At 33.0% G+C, this 16,609-nt stretch overlaps 1 protein-coding gene across 1 annotated transcript in view; it reads right to left on the bottom strand.

Moving 5' to 3' along the window:
- Window positions 1-13,675: 13,675 nt before the first annotated feature.
- Window positions 13,676-16,609, bottom strand: part of rin2a (Ras and Rab interactor 2a) — a 94,110-nt gene continuing 91,176 nt past the window's right edge. The window contains exons 10-12 of the mRNA XM_030156354.1: window positions 15,669-15,800; window positions 15,414-15,577; window positions 13,676-14,629 (exon numbers count right to left, since the gene is read on the bottom strand). Coding sequence (XP_030012214.1) covers window positions 14,216-14,629; window positions 15,414-15,577; window positions 15,669-15,800 — 710 coding nt within the window. The 3' untranslated portion in view covers window positions 13,676-14,215. The remainder of the gene's footprint in view (window positions 14,630-15,413; window positions 15,578-15,668; window positions 15,801-16,609) is intronic.

The raw sequence follows: 16,609 nt of genomic DNA, 5'->3' as shown, positions 1-16,609 counted from the left end.
TAGTATAGTATGTGGTTTTTGGTCATACTATAGTATGTGGTTTTTGGTCATAGTATAGTATGTACTTTTTCGTCATACTATAGTATGTGGTTTTTGGTCATAGTATAGTATGTGGTTTTTGGTCATAGTATAGTATGTAGTTTTTGGTCGTAGTATACTATGTGGTTTTTGGTCATACTATAGTATGTGGTTTTTGGTCATAGTATAGTATGTTTTTTTTGGTCATACTATATTATGTGGTTTTTGGTGATACTATAGTATGTGCGTTTTGGTCATACTATATTATGTCATTTTTGGTCATAGTATAGTATGTAGTTTTTGGTCATAGTATAGTATGTGTTTTTTTGTCATCGTATATTATGTAGTTTTTGGTCGTAGTATATTATGTAGTTTTTGGTCATACTATAGTATGTGGTTTTTGGTCATAGTATAGTATGTGGTTTTTGGTCATAGTATAGTATGTAGTTTTTGGCCATACTATAGTATGTGGTTTTTGGTCATACTATAGTATGTGGTTTTTCGTCATCGTATATTATGTAGTTTTTGGTCGTAGTATAGTATGTGGTTGTTAGTCATAGTATAGTATGTGGTTTTTGGTCATACTTTAGTATGTGGTTTTTGGTCATAGTATAATATGTAGTTTTTGGTCATACTTTAGTATGTAGTTTTTGGTCACAGTATAGTATGCGATTTTTGGTCATAGTATAGTATGTGTTTTTTTGTCATCGTATATTATGTAGTTTTTGGTCGTAGTATAGTATATAGTTTTTGGTCACACTATAGTATGTGGTTTTTGGTCATACTATAGTATGTGTTATTTGGTCATATTATAGTATGTAGTTTTTGGTCATAGTATAGTATGCGATTTTTGGTCATAGTATAGTATGTGTTTTTTGGTCATAGTATATTATGTAGTTTTTGGTCGTAGTATACTATGTGGTTTTTGGTCATACTATAGTATGTGGTTTTTGGTCATACTATAGTATGTGTTTTTTGGTCATACTATATTATGTGGTTTTTCGTGATACTATAGTATGTGGGTTTTGGTCATACTATATTATGTCATTTTTGGTCATAGTATAGTATGCAGTTTTTGGTCATACTTTAGTATGTAGTTTTTGGTCATAGTATAGTATGTGTTTTTTTGTCATCGTATATTATGTAGTTTTTGGTCGTAGTATAGTATGTGGTTTTTGGTCATACTGTAGTATGTGGTTTTTGGTCATACTTTAGTATGTGGTTTTTGGTCATACTATAGTATGTGGTTTTTGGTCATACTATAGTATGTGGTTTTTGGTTATAGTATAGTATGTAGTTTTTGGTCATAGTATAGTATGTGGTTTTTGGTCATAGTATAGTATGTGGTTTTTGGTCATACTATAGTATGTGGTTTTTGGTCATAGTATAGTATGTAGTTTTTGGTCATAGTACAGTATATAGTTTTTGGTCACACTATAGTATGTGGTTTTTGGTCATACTATAGTATGTGTTATTTGGTCATATTATAGTATGTAGTTTTTGGTCATAGTATAGTATGCGATTTTTGGTCATAGTTTAGTATGTAGTTTTTGGTCATAGTATACTATGTGGTTTTTGGTCATACTATAGTATGTGGTTTTTGGTCATAGTATAGTATGTGATTTTTGGTCATACTATAGTATGTAATTTTTGGTCACATTATAGTATGTGGTTTGTGGTCATACTGTAGTATGTGGCTTTTGGTCATACTTTAGTATGTGGTTTTTGGTCATAGTATAGTATGTGGTTTTTGGTCATACTATATTATGTGGTTTTTCGTGATACTATAGTATGTGTTTTTTGGTCATACTATATTATGTGGTTTTTCGTGATACTATAGTATGTGGGTTTTGGTCATACTATATTATGTCATTTTTGGTCATAGTATAGTATGTGTTTTTTGGTCATACTATATAGTATGTGGTTTTTGGTCATAGTATACTATGTGATTTTTGGTCATACTATAGTATGTGGTTTTTGGTCATAGTATAGTATGCAGTTTTTGATCATACTATTGTATGCGATTTTTGGTTATACTATATTATGTGGTTTTTGGTCATAGTATAGTATGTGGTTTTTGGTCATAGTATAGTATGTAGTTTTTGGTCATAGTGTAGTGTAGGGTTTTTGGTCATACTATGGTATGTCATATTTGGTCATAGTATAGTATGTGGTTTTTGGTCATACTATAGTATGTAATTTTTGGTCAAACTATAGTATGTGGTTTTTGGTCATAGTATAGTATGCGATTTTATGTCATACTATAGTATGTAATTTTTGGTCAGACTATAGTATGTGGTTTTTGGTCATAGTATAGTATGTGGTTTTTGGTCATAGTATAGTATGTAATTTTTGGTCATACTATAGTATGTTGTTTTTGGTCATAGCATAATATGTGGTTTTTGGTCATACTATAGTATGTGGTTTTTGGTCATACTATCGTATGCGGTTTTTGGTCATACTATCATATGTAATTTTTGGTCATACTATCGTATGCGGTTTTTGGTCATACTATCATATGTAATTTTTGGTCATACTATAGTATGTGGTTTTTGGTCATACTATAGTATGTGGTTTTTGGTCATACTATAGTATGTGGTTTTTGGTCATACTATAGTATGTAGTTTTTGGTCATACTTTAGTATGTAGTTTTTGGTCATAGTATAGTATGTGGTTTTTGGTAATAGTATAGTATGTGGTTTTTGGTCATACTTTAGTATGTGGTTTTTGGTCATAGTATAGTATGTAGTTTTTGGTCATAGTATATTATGTGGTTTTTGGTAATAGTATAGTATGTGGTTTTTGGTCATACTTTAGTATGTGGTTTTTGGTCATAGTATAGTATGTAGGTTTTGGTCATAGTACAGTATGCGATTTTTGGTCATAGTATAGTATGTGTTTTTTGGTCATAGTATATTATGTTGTTTTTGGTCGTAGTATAGTATGTGTTTTTTGGTCATAGTATATTATGTAGTTTTTGGTCATACTTTAGTATGTGGTTTTTGGTCATAGTATAGTATGCGATTTTTGGTCATAGTATAGTATGTGTTTTTTGGTCATACTATATTATGTGGTTTTTGGTCATAGTATAGTATGTAGTTTTTGGTCATACTATAGTATGTAATTTTTGGTCATACTATAGTATGTGGTTTTTGGTCATAGTATAGTATGCGATTTTTGGTCATACTATAGTATGTGTTTTTTGGTCATACCATATTATGTGTTTTTTGGCCATACTATAGTATGTGGTTTTTGGTCATACTATAGTATGTGGTTATTGGTCATACTATAGTATGTGGTTTTTAGTCATAATATAGTATGCAGTTTTTGATCATACTATTGTATGTGATTTTTGGTCATACTATAGTATGTAATTTTTGGTCAGACTATAGTATGTGGTTTTTGGTCATAGTATAGTATGTGGTTTTTGGTCATAGTATAGTATGTGGTTTTTGGTCATACTATAGTATGTGGTGTTTGGTCATACTATTATATGCGGTTTTTAGTCATACTATCGTCTGTAATTTTTGGTCATACTATAGTATGTGGTTTTTGGTCATAGTATAGTATGCGATTTTTGGTCATACTATAGTATGTGTTTTTTGGTCATACTATAGTATGTGTTTTTTGGTCATACTATAGTATGTGGTTTTTGGTCATACTATAGTATGTGGTTTTTGGTCATAGTATAGTATGTAGTTTTTGGTCATACTTTAGTATGTGGTTTTTGGTCATAATATAGTATGTAGTTTTTGGTCATACTTTAGTATGTAGTTTTTGGTCATAGTATAGTATGCGATTTTTGGTCATAGTATAGTATGTGTTTTTTTGTCATCGTATATTATGTAGTTTTTGGTCGTAGTATAGTATGTGGTTGTTAGTCATAGTATAGTATATAGTTTTTGGTCACACTATAGTATGTGGTTTTTGGTCATACTATAGTATGTGTTATTTGGTCATATTATAGTATGTAGTTTTTGGTCATAGTATAGTATGTGTTTTTTGGTCATAGTATATTATGTAGTTTTTGGTCGTAGTATACTATGTGGTTTTTGGTCATACTATAGTATGTGGTTTTTGGTCATACATTAGTATGTGGTTTTTGGTCATAGTATAGTATGTGTTTTTTGGTCATAGTATAGTATGCAGTTTTTGGTCATACTTTAGTATGTAGTTTTTGGTCGTAGTATAGTATGTGGTTTTTGGTCATACTGTAGTATGTGGTTTTTGGTCATACTTTAGTATGTGGTTTTTGGTTATAGTATAGTATGTAGTTTTTGGTCATACTTTATTATGTGGTTTTTGGTCATAGTATAGTATGTAGTTTTTGGTCATACTTTAGTATGTGGTTTTTGGTCATACTATATTATGTGGTTTTTGGTGATACTATAGTATGTGGGTTTTGGTCATAGTATAGTATGTGTTTTATGGTCATACTATATTATGTCATTTTTGGTCATAGTATAGTATGTAGTTTTTGGTCATAGTATAGTATGCAGTTTTTGGTCATACTATAGTATGTAGTTTTTGGTCATAGTGTAGTGTAGGGTTTTTGGTCATACTATGGTATGTCATATTTGGTCATAGTATAGTATGTGGTTTTTGGTCATACTATAGTATGTAATTTTTGGTCAGACTATAGTATGTGGTTTTTGGTCATAGTATAGTATGTGGTTTTTGGTCATAGTATAGTATGTGGTTTTTGGTCATACTATAGTATGCAGTTGTTGGTCATACTATAGTATGTAGTTTTTTGGTCATACTTTAGTATGTCGTTTTTGGTCATAGTTTAGTGCGTGGTTTTTGGTCATACTATGGTATGTCATATTTTTTCATACTATAGTATGTGGTTTTTGGTCATACTATAGTATGTGGTTTTTGGTCATTGTATAGTATGTGGTTTTTGGTCATACTATAGTATGTAGTTTTTGGTCATAGTTTAGTGTGCGGTTTTTGGTCATACTATGGTATGTCATATTTTTTCATACTATAGTATGTGGTTTTTGGTCATAGTATAGTATGCGATTTTTGGTCATACTATATTATGTGTTTTTTGGTCATACTATATATAGTATGCAATTTTTGGTCATACTATGGTATGTCATATTTTGTCATACTATATTATGTGTTTTTTGGCCATAGTATATAGTATGTGGGTTTTGGTCATACTATATTATGTGGTTTTTGGTCATAGTATAGTATGTGATTTTTGGTCATACTATGGTATGTCATATTTGGTCATAGTATAGTATGTGGTTTTTGGTCATACTATAGTATGTAATTTTTGGTCAGACTATAGTATGTGGTTTTTGGTCATAGTATAGTATGTGGTTTTTGGTCATACTATAGTATGCAGTTGTTGGTCATACTATAGTATGTAGTTTTTTGGTCATACTTTAGTATGTAGTTTTTGGTCATACTTTAGTATGTGGTTTTTGGTCATACTATAGTATGTAATTTTTGGTCATACTATAGTATGTGGTTTTTGGTCATAGTATAGTATGTGGTTTTTGGTCATAGTATAGTATGCAGTTGTTGGTCATACTATAGTATGTAGTTTTTTGGTCATACTATAGTATGTAGTTTTTTGGTCATACTTTAGTATGTAGTTTTTGGTCATACTTTAGTATGTGGTTTTTGGTCATACTATTATATGCGGTTTTTAGTCATACTATCGTATGTAATTTTTGGTCATACTATAGTATGTGGTTTTTGGTCATAGTATAGTATGTAGTTTTTGGTCATACTTTAGTATGTGGTTTTTGGTCATAGTATAGTATGTAGTTTTTGGTCATACTATAGTATGTAGTTTTTGGTCATAGTATAGTATGCGATTTTTGGTCATAGTATAGTATGTGTTTTTTTGTCATCGTATATTATGTAGTTTTTGGTCATAGTACAGTATATAGTTTTTGGTCACACTATAGTATGTGGTTTTTGGTCATACTATAGTATGTGTTATTTGGTCATATTATAGTATGTAGTTTTTGGTCATAGTATAGTATGCGATTTTTGGTCATAGTATAGTATGTGTTTTTTGGTCATAGTATATTATGTAGTTTTTGGTCGTAGTATACTATGTGGTTTTTGGTCATACTATAGTATGTGGTTTTTGGTCATACTTTAGTATGTGGTTTTTGGTCATACTATAGTATGCAGTTTTTGGTCATACTATAGTATGCGGTTTTTGGTCATAGTATAGTATGTGTTTTTTGGTCATACTATATCATGTGGTTTTTCGTGATACTATAGTATGTGGGTTTTGGTCATACTATATTATGTCATTTTTGGTCATAGTATAGTATGCAGTTTTTGGTCATACTTTAGTATGTAGTTTTTGGTCATAGTATAGTATGTGTTTTTTTGTCATCGTATATTATGTAGTTTTTGGTCGTAGTATAGTATGTGGTTTTTGGTCATACTGTAGTATGTGGTTTTTGGTCATACTTTAGTATGTGGTTTTTGGTCATACTATAGTATGTGGTTTTTGGTTATAGTATAGTATGTGGTTTTTGGTCATAGTATAGTATGTGGTTTTTGGTCATACTATAGTATGTGGTTTTTGGTCATAGTATAGTATGTACTTTTTCGTCATACTATAGTATGTGGTTTTTGGTCATAGTATAGTATGTGGTTTTTGGTCATAGTATAGTATGTAGTTTTTGGTCGTAGTATACTATGTGGTTTTTGGTCATACTATAGTATGTGGTTTTTGGTCATAGTATAGTATGTTTTTTTTGGTCATACTATATTATGTGGTTTTTGGTGATACTATAGTATGTGCGTTTTGGTCATACTATATTATGTCATTTTTGGTCATAGTATAGTATGTAGTTTTTGGTCATAGTATAGTATGTGTTTTTTTGTCATCGTATATTATGTAGTTTTTGGTCGTAGTATATTATGTAGTTTTTGGTCATACTATAGTATGTGGTTTTTGGTCATAGTATAGTATGTGGTTTTTGGTCATAGTATAGTATGTAGTTTTTGGCCATACTATAGTATGTGGTTTTTGGCCATACTATAGTATGTGGTTTTTGGTCATACTATAGTATGTGGTTTTTCGTCATCGTATATTATGTAGTTTTTGGTCGTAGTATAGTATGTGGTTGTTAGTCATAGTATAGTATGTGGTTTTTGGTCATACTTTAGTATGTGTTTTTTTGTCATCGTATATTATGTAGTTTTTGGTCGTAGTATAGTATATAGTTTTTGGTCACACTATAGTATGTGGTTTTTGGTCATACTATAGTATGTGTTTTTTGGTCATATTATAGTATGTAGTTTTTGGTCATAGTATAGTATGCGATTTTTGGTCATAGTATAGTATGTGTTTTTTGGTCATAGTATATTATGTAGTTTTTGGTCGTAGTATACTATGTGGTTTTTGGTCATACTATAGTATGTGGTTTTTGGTCATACTATAGTATGTGGCTTTTGGTCATACTTTAGTATGTGGTTTTTGGTCATAGTATAGTATGTGGTTTTTGGTCATACTATATTATGTGGTTTTTCGTGATACTATAGTATGTGTTTTTTGGTCATACTATATTATGTGGTTTTTCGTGATACTATAGTATGTGGGTTTTGGTCATACTATATAGTATGTGGTTTTTGGTCATAGTATACTATGTGATTTTTGGTCATACTATAGTATGTGGTTTTTGGTCATAGTATACTATGTGATTTTTGGTCATACTATAGTATGTGGTTTTTGGTTATAGTATAGTATGTGGTTTTTGGTTATAGTATAGTATGTGGTTTTTGGTCATACTATAGTATGTGGTTTTTGGTCATACTTTAGTATGTGGTTTTTTGTCATAGTATAGTTTGTAGTTTTTGGTCATACTTTAGTATGTGGTTTTTGGTCATAGTATAGTGTGTGTTTTTTGGTCATAGTGTAGTATGTGTTTTTTTGTCATCGTATATTATGTATTATGTATATGTATTATGTATTATGGTCATACTGTAGTATGTGGTTTTTTGTCGTAGTGTAGTATGTCATTTTTGGTCATACTATAGTATTTAATTTTTGGTCATACTATAGTATGTGGTTTTTGGTCATAGTATAGTATGTGGTTTTTGGTCATAGTATAGTATGTGGTTTTTGGTCATAGTATAGTATGTGGTTTTTGATCACAGTATAGTATGTAGTTTTTAGTCATACTATAGTATGTGGTTTTTGGTCATAGTATAATATGTGATTTTTGGTCATACTATAGTATTTAATTTTTGGTCATAGTATAGTATGCGATTTTTGGTCATATTATAGTATGTAATTTTTGGTCATACTATAGTATGTGGTTTTTGGTCATAGTATAATATGTGATTTTTGGTCATACTATAGTATTTAATTTTTGGTCATAGTATAGTATGCGATTTTTGGTCATATTATAGTATGCAATTTTTGGTCATCGTATAGTATGTGTTTTTTTGTCATCGTATATTATGTCATTTTTGGTCATACTATAGTATTTAATTTTTGGTCATACTTTAGTATGTGGTTTTTTGTCATAGTATAGTTTGTAGTTTTTGGTCATACTTTAGTATGTGGTTTTTGGTCATAGTATAGTGTGTGTTTTTTGGTCATAGTGTTGTATGTGTTTTTTTGTCATCGTATATTATGTATTATGTATATGTATTATGTATTATGGTCATACTGTAGTATGTGGTTTTTTGTCGTAGTGTAGTATGTCATTTTTGGTCATACTATAGTATTTAATTTTTGGTCATACTATAGTATGTGGTTTTTGGTCATAGTATAGTATGTGGTTTTTGGTCATAGTATAGTATGTGGTTTTTGGTCATAGTATAGTATGTGGTTTTTGGTCATACTATAGTATGCAGTTTTTGATCACAGTATAGTATGTAGTTTTTAGTCATACTATAGTATGTGGTTTTTGGTCATAGTATAATATGTGATTTTTGGTCATACTATAGTATTTAATTTTTGGTCATAGTATAGTATGCGATTTTTGGTCATATTATAGTATGCAATTTTTGGTCATCGTATAGTATGTGTTTTTTTGTCATCGTATATTATGTCATTTTTGGTCATACTATAGTATTTAATTTTTGGTCATACTATAGTATGTGGTTTTTTGTCATAGTATAGTATGCGATTTTTGGTCATACTATAGTATGTGGTTTTTGGTCATAGTATAGTATGTGGTTTTTGGTCATAGTATAGTATGTGGTTTTTGGTCATACTATAGTATGTGTCTTTTGGTCATAGTATAGTATGCGATTTTTGGTCATATTATAGTATGTAATTTTTGGTCATACTATATTATGTGGTTTTTGGTCATAGTATAGTATGTGTTTTTTGGTCATACTATATTATGTAGTTTTTGGTCATAGTATAGTATGTGTTTTTTTGTCATCGTATATTATGTAGTTTTTGGTCATAGTATAGTATGTGGTTTTTGGTCATACTATATTATGTGGTTTTTGGTCATAGTATAGTATGCAGTTTTTGGTCATAGTATAATATGTCGTTTTATGTCATACTATAGTATGTGGTTTTTGGTCACACTATAGTATGTGGTTTTTGGTCATCGTATAGTATGTAGTTTTTGGTCGTAGTATAGTATGTGGTTTTTGGTCATACTATAGTATGTGGTTTTTGGTCATACTATAGTATGTAGTTTTTGGTCATAGTATAGTATGCGATTTTTGGTCATCATATAGTATGTGTTTTTTTGTCATCGTATATTATGTAGTTTTTGGTCGTAGTATAGTATGTGTTTTTTGGTCATACTATATTATGTAGTTTTTGGTCATAGTATAGTATGCAGTTTTTGGTCATACTATAATATGTCGTTTTATGTCATACTATAGTATGTGGTTTTTGGTCATCGTATAGTATGTGTTTTTTTGTCATCGTATATTATGTAGTTTTTGGTCGTAGTATAGTATGTGGTTTTTGGTCATACTATAGTATGTGGTTTTTGGTCATACTATAGTATGTGGTTTTTGGTCATAGTATAATATGTAGTTTTTGGTCATACTATAGTATGTGGTTTTTGGTCATAGTATAGTATGTAGTTTTTGGTCATACTATAGTATGTAATATTTGGTCATACTATATATAGTATGTGCTTTTTGGTCATACTATAGTGTGTCATATTTGGTCATACTACAGTTTATGATGTGATATGTTCAGATATGTGCAGTGTAATATGTGATGTGGTGTTTGGTACTCTGAGCAGATCCCATATCCTGCCATGTTGTGGTGGAGTTTTCTGTATGTGTTTGTTTCAGTATCTAAATTTTCTTGGGTCACTTTTAAGTCAGTTTTCAGTTTTTCCAGTACATCATGTTTTGTAATGTGTTATGAGTGTGTCAGTAATAGTGTTATTTAATGCTACGTTTGATTGAACATAGAAATTAAAATTATTCAAACCACCCAACAGTATCTTTATTAAAATTATTTTAGCGTCACTGCTTTCATAATAATGAAGTAACTGAGTACTTCCACTGGTATATGATAAACTGATTCTGAACCAGGTGTGAATATAGTCCTAATTCTCCATTAAAAACATCACCACAGACATTTGATTCCATTTCCAACATTTATTGAGTGCAAAAAATGTTTATATCATTCACTGACAAATAAGAAGGAAGATATTTCTTAAAAGTAAATGACATGTTGACACAGTAAAATATTATAGTTATGGAAAAGCCATCTGTGAAAAATCCCCGCACAGATACATATAAATACTCACTTTACTTAATTCATAAACGTTAGATTAGCAATAAAATGGCAGTTAATTCATTAAAGTGTGAACACTCAGCCCCCAGAGATACACATGGTGAGCAACGTACAGGATATTTACAGGATGATCCCAACAAACGGCCGTCCAATGTTCACCGTCCTCACACTTTACCTTCACTTCACCATCCACAAAACACATATTTACATCACGTCTGAATGGAGTGGCACTGTTCAACTATGACAGAGTATTAGGACCACAATAGAGAAGAAAAAAGTCCGATATTTTAAGGAGAAAGTCATGCTATTTTGAGACGATTGTATTGTGTATTGATAGAACAGAGTCAGAATATTTGAGAAAAGACATATTACATCAGCAGAGTAATATCTGAAACAAGTCAAACTATTAGAATTACGTTGTGATATAGTACTTTTAAAGTGTTATTGTGAAAATAAAGTTGCGATCTTATCGCAAGAATAAAATATTGAGAAAACTGACAGAATTACAACAATAAAGCTGTAAAATTTGGATGAAATAGTCACAATATTACAACAATAGAGTCAAAATATTTGGACAAAGTGACAATATTTAGAGAACAAAGTTACATTCCAATAAGTATTTTTTTTTAGAACGTTATAATATTAAAATTAACATTCTCCAAGAGTTGTGATCTTATATATAGAAATAGGAAATACAATGCATAACAAATGTAAAGTTTAAACCACATCTGCCTTAAATTAACAGCATTTTAAATAATTTTTTGTTTCTGCGGAAGCAATTTCACCAAAATGATATTTTTAATGCTAAAAATATAATTAATATTCAAAGCTTATTTATATAGTGCCAAATCATAATAAAATTTATTTCTTGACACTTCACACATAGAGCTGGTCAAAACCAGACTCTTAAGCCAAATATTGTTATCCAGGAATTGTTAAATCTATTTTACTAAAAAAAAAAAAAAAAAAAGTAAAGCATGTTATTTCTTGATTAAGATGTCAAATTATAATTATTTACTTGCGTTACTGTACAGAAAAATTAGTTTTAGTGTTTGAATGTAACACTAGGTTCTTAAAATTTGGGAATAAAAAGGTGATTTCAGTCTGAAATTCTTCATTCCTGTACAAATTGAGTTCACTGAAAATGAAAGTTGTATTAAAGACCAATAGGAAAATGTGGTCAATAAGTTTAAGCACTATATATATTGTCTTTACAGGGGAAAAAGTCAGGATATCAGTAGAATAGTCATGCAGTACAAGATTGAAAAAGAAACATTTATCTGCATTTTTTTTTTTTTCTGTGGTCCTAATACTCCGTCATCCAAACCCCATGCGGACCTGTCCCAGTGCCATCGTCCTGCGGTTCCCTCTACGTTCACATACATTTTACCTTTCGATATAATCAGTTCTGCACGTCTTCCAGTCGACCTCAGACCAGCTAAGAGGTCGACTCATCCGTTTGGTAAAAACCTTCCACGTGTGTCAGTAGTTCAGAGTGTCATGTCCAGTTGATTCTGTTTTTATACAATGTCGATCTGAGTGAAAAAGATGCCCCCGTACAATAAAGTCCATATCACCAGGATAATCAGTAAACACAAACTCAACACTGGCACACCTGCCTGTTTCTAACGTTACAGCTAACATGCATGTTTTACTTTTTTTTTTTTTTAATCTGTCAACCCTTTAGACGATCGTGTAAATGTTGCACTTGGTACCAGTCACTTTTACAGTACATTGGCACGTTGTCATGGTGATGGGATGTAACGGCTGGGCAATATATTGGATTTCTGTCCTTAAATTATGCAGGAAATTTCTAAAATCCTAAATGTGGACTAAATGTATCCTTCCAGTTACCATCTGACAGCGTTTTTTTTAAATTCTATTTTACATTATTTTAGCTTTAGCTGTGCTGTTATTGATGCATATATGTAGTTTTATTTAAAACAAAGACTCTTTTGGCTCTACTGTCCAGCCACCATGTAAGGTGTGTTGTTTTTTCCAGCACTGGCCATTAATGAGCCCGTTTACATGATACATCCGATACCTGGGAGCAATCAGATAATTAGAATAATCAGATCTGATGGGTTTACATGCACTTCAGAAATGCGATAAACACTGGATGTTTTACTCCAGGGGTGTCAAACATGCGGCCCGGGGGCCAAATGCCGTTCCATTCTGGCCCAATGGATGAATTTGCGAAGTGAAAAAAAAAATACACTGAAGATATTAAAAATCAAGGGCGTCAACTTTACATTTATAAACTATCCTTAAAATAAAATGTGAATAAGCTGAACAAATATGAACAACCTGAAATGTGTTTAGAAAAAATAGTTCAACTTTTAACAAAATAGATTCGCTGTGATCTACAAGTTGTGTTAATAATACGCTGAGACATATTATTGTAGAAATGGTTCTTATTTTAGCTCCAAACTCTAAAATTTTAACAATATTACGCCTGTTACCGAATATTTTTGTAACATTGTGTGTAATGTGCATGTATAAATGATAAGTTGAGGCATAATATTTTTAAAATTGCACATGGTTGTTCAGGTCATTCATATTTTCATAATGCTATGTGACTTTTTTCACACTAAAACAAAGTGGAAAAATTGTGGTTATTAGGTAAAGGTTGTTATGCCTATTATTGTACTGGTCCGGCCCCCTCGAGATCACATTGGGCTGGATGTGGCCCCTGAACTAAAATGAGTTTGACACCCCTGTTTTAGTCGATTTTTGGAGTATGTCCATAGTGATGGTAGACTCAAACGTCCCATTATTGTCGTCACGTTTGATTACATCACATGTTTTCTACAATTTTTGTAACGCATACATAAAAAAGTTAAGTCAGATGACATTGGAGTATTGGGGAGAAATCCAAGCGCATTAATCTGATAACTTCAGAAATCGGATAATCATTCATGTAAACAGGCTTAGGGTTTTTTTTAGTAGAAATCTGGGAAAATACAAAAAACACACAATGTGCTTGAGTCACCACTAGGTGTCACTACGATCTACAGGTTGAACGGTTTCAATACACATTAAAATAACAACAATCACAACAGTTTACCAGCAACTGCAACAAAAAAAGTCCTCCTACTAAAAGTGGGTTGTGTATTTAAAGTGATGAGTCTCTGTTTCCCTCTTGCAGCTGATCCAGAATCAGCAGCTGAAGCACCAGCATCAACGCAGGACAGTGAGTACATCCATTACATCCACAAACTTGGTGTCTTCACTGTTTACAACCAGAGCCGAGGAATGAAAACCACCCCATCTGTCATTTCCTTCCCTCCTGTCTTTCTTTTCCTCTTTCGTTCGTGTCTGTCAGGAAAAACTTTCCGCTGAGGGGGATGTTGAGACAGACGTGTCATCAAAAAGCAGAAGTCGGCCTTTGTGAAGACTGTCACGGCACTGAGGCCTCCACACAATCCGGCTCCTATTGACAGACCCGGCGACGAGCGGCGATAATAGAGACAAAGAGCCGAGTCAGACGGAGATGGAGTTGGCGTTGAGGTGGCTGGGCGGCAGGCTGAGGCTGAGGGAGGGGCTGAGGCCGTGATGGGAGGAGCGGGCCGTGTCGAGGTGGTTCAGGTTGGTCTGGAGGTCAGAGGTCGTGGCGTGGTCGTCCGGGAGAGCCACGCGGCGGTAGACGAAGTGGAAGGGCGTGGCCTGCTGGCGGCTGTGCAGTTCGGCTTTGATCTTCTGCGGGTGGGTGTCGGGGGCCAGCTGCTGGCTGGTGCCCTCCGTCAGCAGGAACAGGCTGTAGTTCTCGGGGTCCGACACTTTGAACTTGGAGGCGCAGAGCTGACACACCTCCTCGGCGGTGGCGTACGGTCGCACCTGGAGCGTCTTGGCTGTGCAGCCGCTGTCCAGCTCCTGCAGCGCCACCCGAAGGTAGTTCTGAAGAAGAAACAGAGTTAAAAGCACCGTCAGATATAAGGAACAGAAGAGTTACAGTCCTGAAGTTCACAGAGTGGACTCTACTGGAACTGCACTATATGGACAAAAGTATTGGGACATATTGAACTCAGGTGTTTCTTTATTAGATCACCCTTGTTTTCTTCAATTTCTTGTTCATTTTAATGCCTGGAACAACTAAAGGTGCATTTGTTTGGACACATATAACTATAACAACAAAAACAGCTCATAACAGTTTAATTTCAGAGCTGATATCCATTTTCCATGGTTTTCTTAATAATAACAAAAATCCCTTCAGTTCTTACATCAATATCTAAGACACTGTACTGCCAAAAACAGTGCTTTTAGGCATTCCATGTTTTCTTTTCTGTCCTTTTTAGTCACATGATACACACAAGAGTTAGTACTTGATTGCATAACCATTGTTTTTGATGACTTTTGATGGTCTAATAATTTTTTCCACGACTGTAAATCCACTGAAAATGCTGTAGTATATATGCCAGACCTGTAAGTGGCGCTCTAACACTGCCACAGTTATACACCAAAAACGGAAGAAGACATGGAGAAAGTGCAGAAATCTTGTGTGAAAATGGCAGCTAACGCAGGTTAAGGGAGAGGTGGGGCTATGATGTCATCGGTTCAGAAAAGATACATAATGGGTTGTAAACATGGAAATATAAGGGTGACGCTTTGACATTTGTTCACTCTGAGACCTGGCTACAAAAATTAGCACCTTATTAGCATCATTGGTTTCTTGTGTGTTTACCTGGAAGTCGTCGATGGTGGGTGCAGAGCGCTGGGTGGTGCGTCGCCGGTGCCACTGGTGCAGGGTGTCTCTGGTTTCGGAGCTCAGCACTCGGGCCGCCTGCTCCTCCTGGAAGTTCCTGATCAGAGACATGGCTCCGTAGGCGCTGGTCAGATAATAACCACCTGAAAACACAGACGCATAGAGCTGGTAAACACAGAGTGGAGTGTTTTCAGGAGCGCTGTGGTCGTCGGGCGGAGAAGTCGAGGGTCGTACCTTCTCCGTGGAGCAGGGAGGGGTCCAACAGCTCCATCATGTACAGGATCTCGTTGTCCAGCTGCGGCATGTCGCACTGAGCCAACACGTAGGTCAACATGGGCAGGAAGTCATCAGCGCCATAGAGACGACCTGGACCACACAGAGCACAGTCAGATATCATTATTTCATACTCCTAACTACGGGTCTAAGAAAATATCGGTTCTGCAATATATCGCAATATTTCATTTCACAATACTACATCGATATTACATAGTGATGTGTCGATATTTTTAGGTACTTATTCAAATGCAGATATGGTGGAGGTTCATTTTTGTTTTCCCTTTTTGTTTGTATTTTATTTATTATTATTTAACACTGTTTTATTAAATGTTAGTTCCTTTGTTGGGATTGCACAAAAATAATGTTATGAACTCATAGAATATGAACATATGAACAGGATCTTAAACTGTCATGTCTGTAAAACAATTTAAGTTTGAAAACCGGAACATTTTGTGATATAGCATTAGATCCTGTTCTGATCAAATAAAAATGTGTTTAGTATTTGTGCATATTTCTGGTGTAATTCAATTTTTCAAGGAAATAATTATAAAAAAAAAAAAGAAACAAACAAATTGCCTTGTTAACAGTATCGTGACATATCGTATCGTGACCCTAGTATTGTATTGACAGATTCTTGCCGATATACACCCCTACACATAACCCAGGGGTGTCAAACTCATTTTAGTTCAGCCCAAAATGATCTCCAATGGGTCAGACCAGAAAAATAATAACAGCGACAAAAAGTAAAATTACATTATGACATAGTTTACATCTACGAAGTTTCCAAAAGTGTGAATAACATAAACAACCTGAAATGTCTAAAGAAAAATAAGTGCAATTTCAACAATATTATGCCTTGTACTGTATAAATTATCTTGGTTAATTCTACAGAAGTTTTT

This window comes from Sphaeramia orbicularis, chromosome 15, assembly GCF_902148855.1.
Source record: "Sphaeramia orbicularis chromosome 15, fSphaOr1.1, whole genome shotgun sequence".
NCBI lineage: Eukaryota > Metazoa > Chordata > Actinopteri > Kurtiformes > Apogonidae > Sphaeramia > Sphaeramia orbicularis.
Note: the sequence above shows the minus strand (reverse complement) of the source record. Positions and strands in the feature narration are given on the sequence as shown.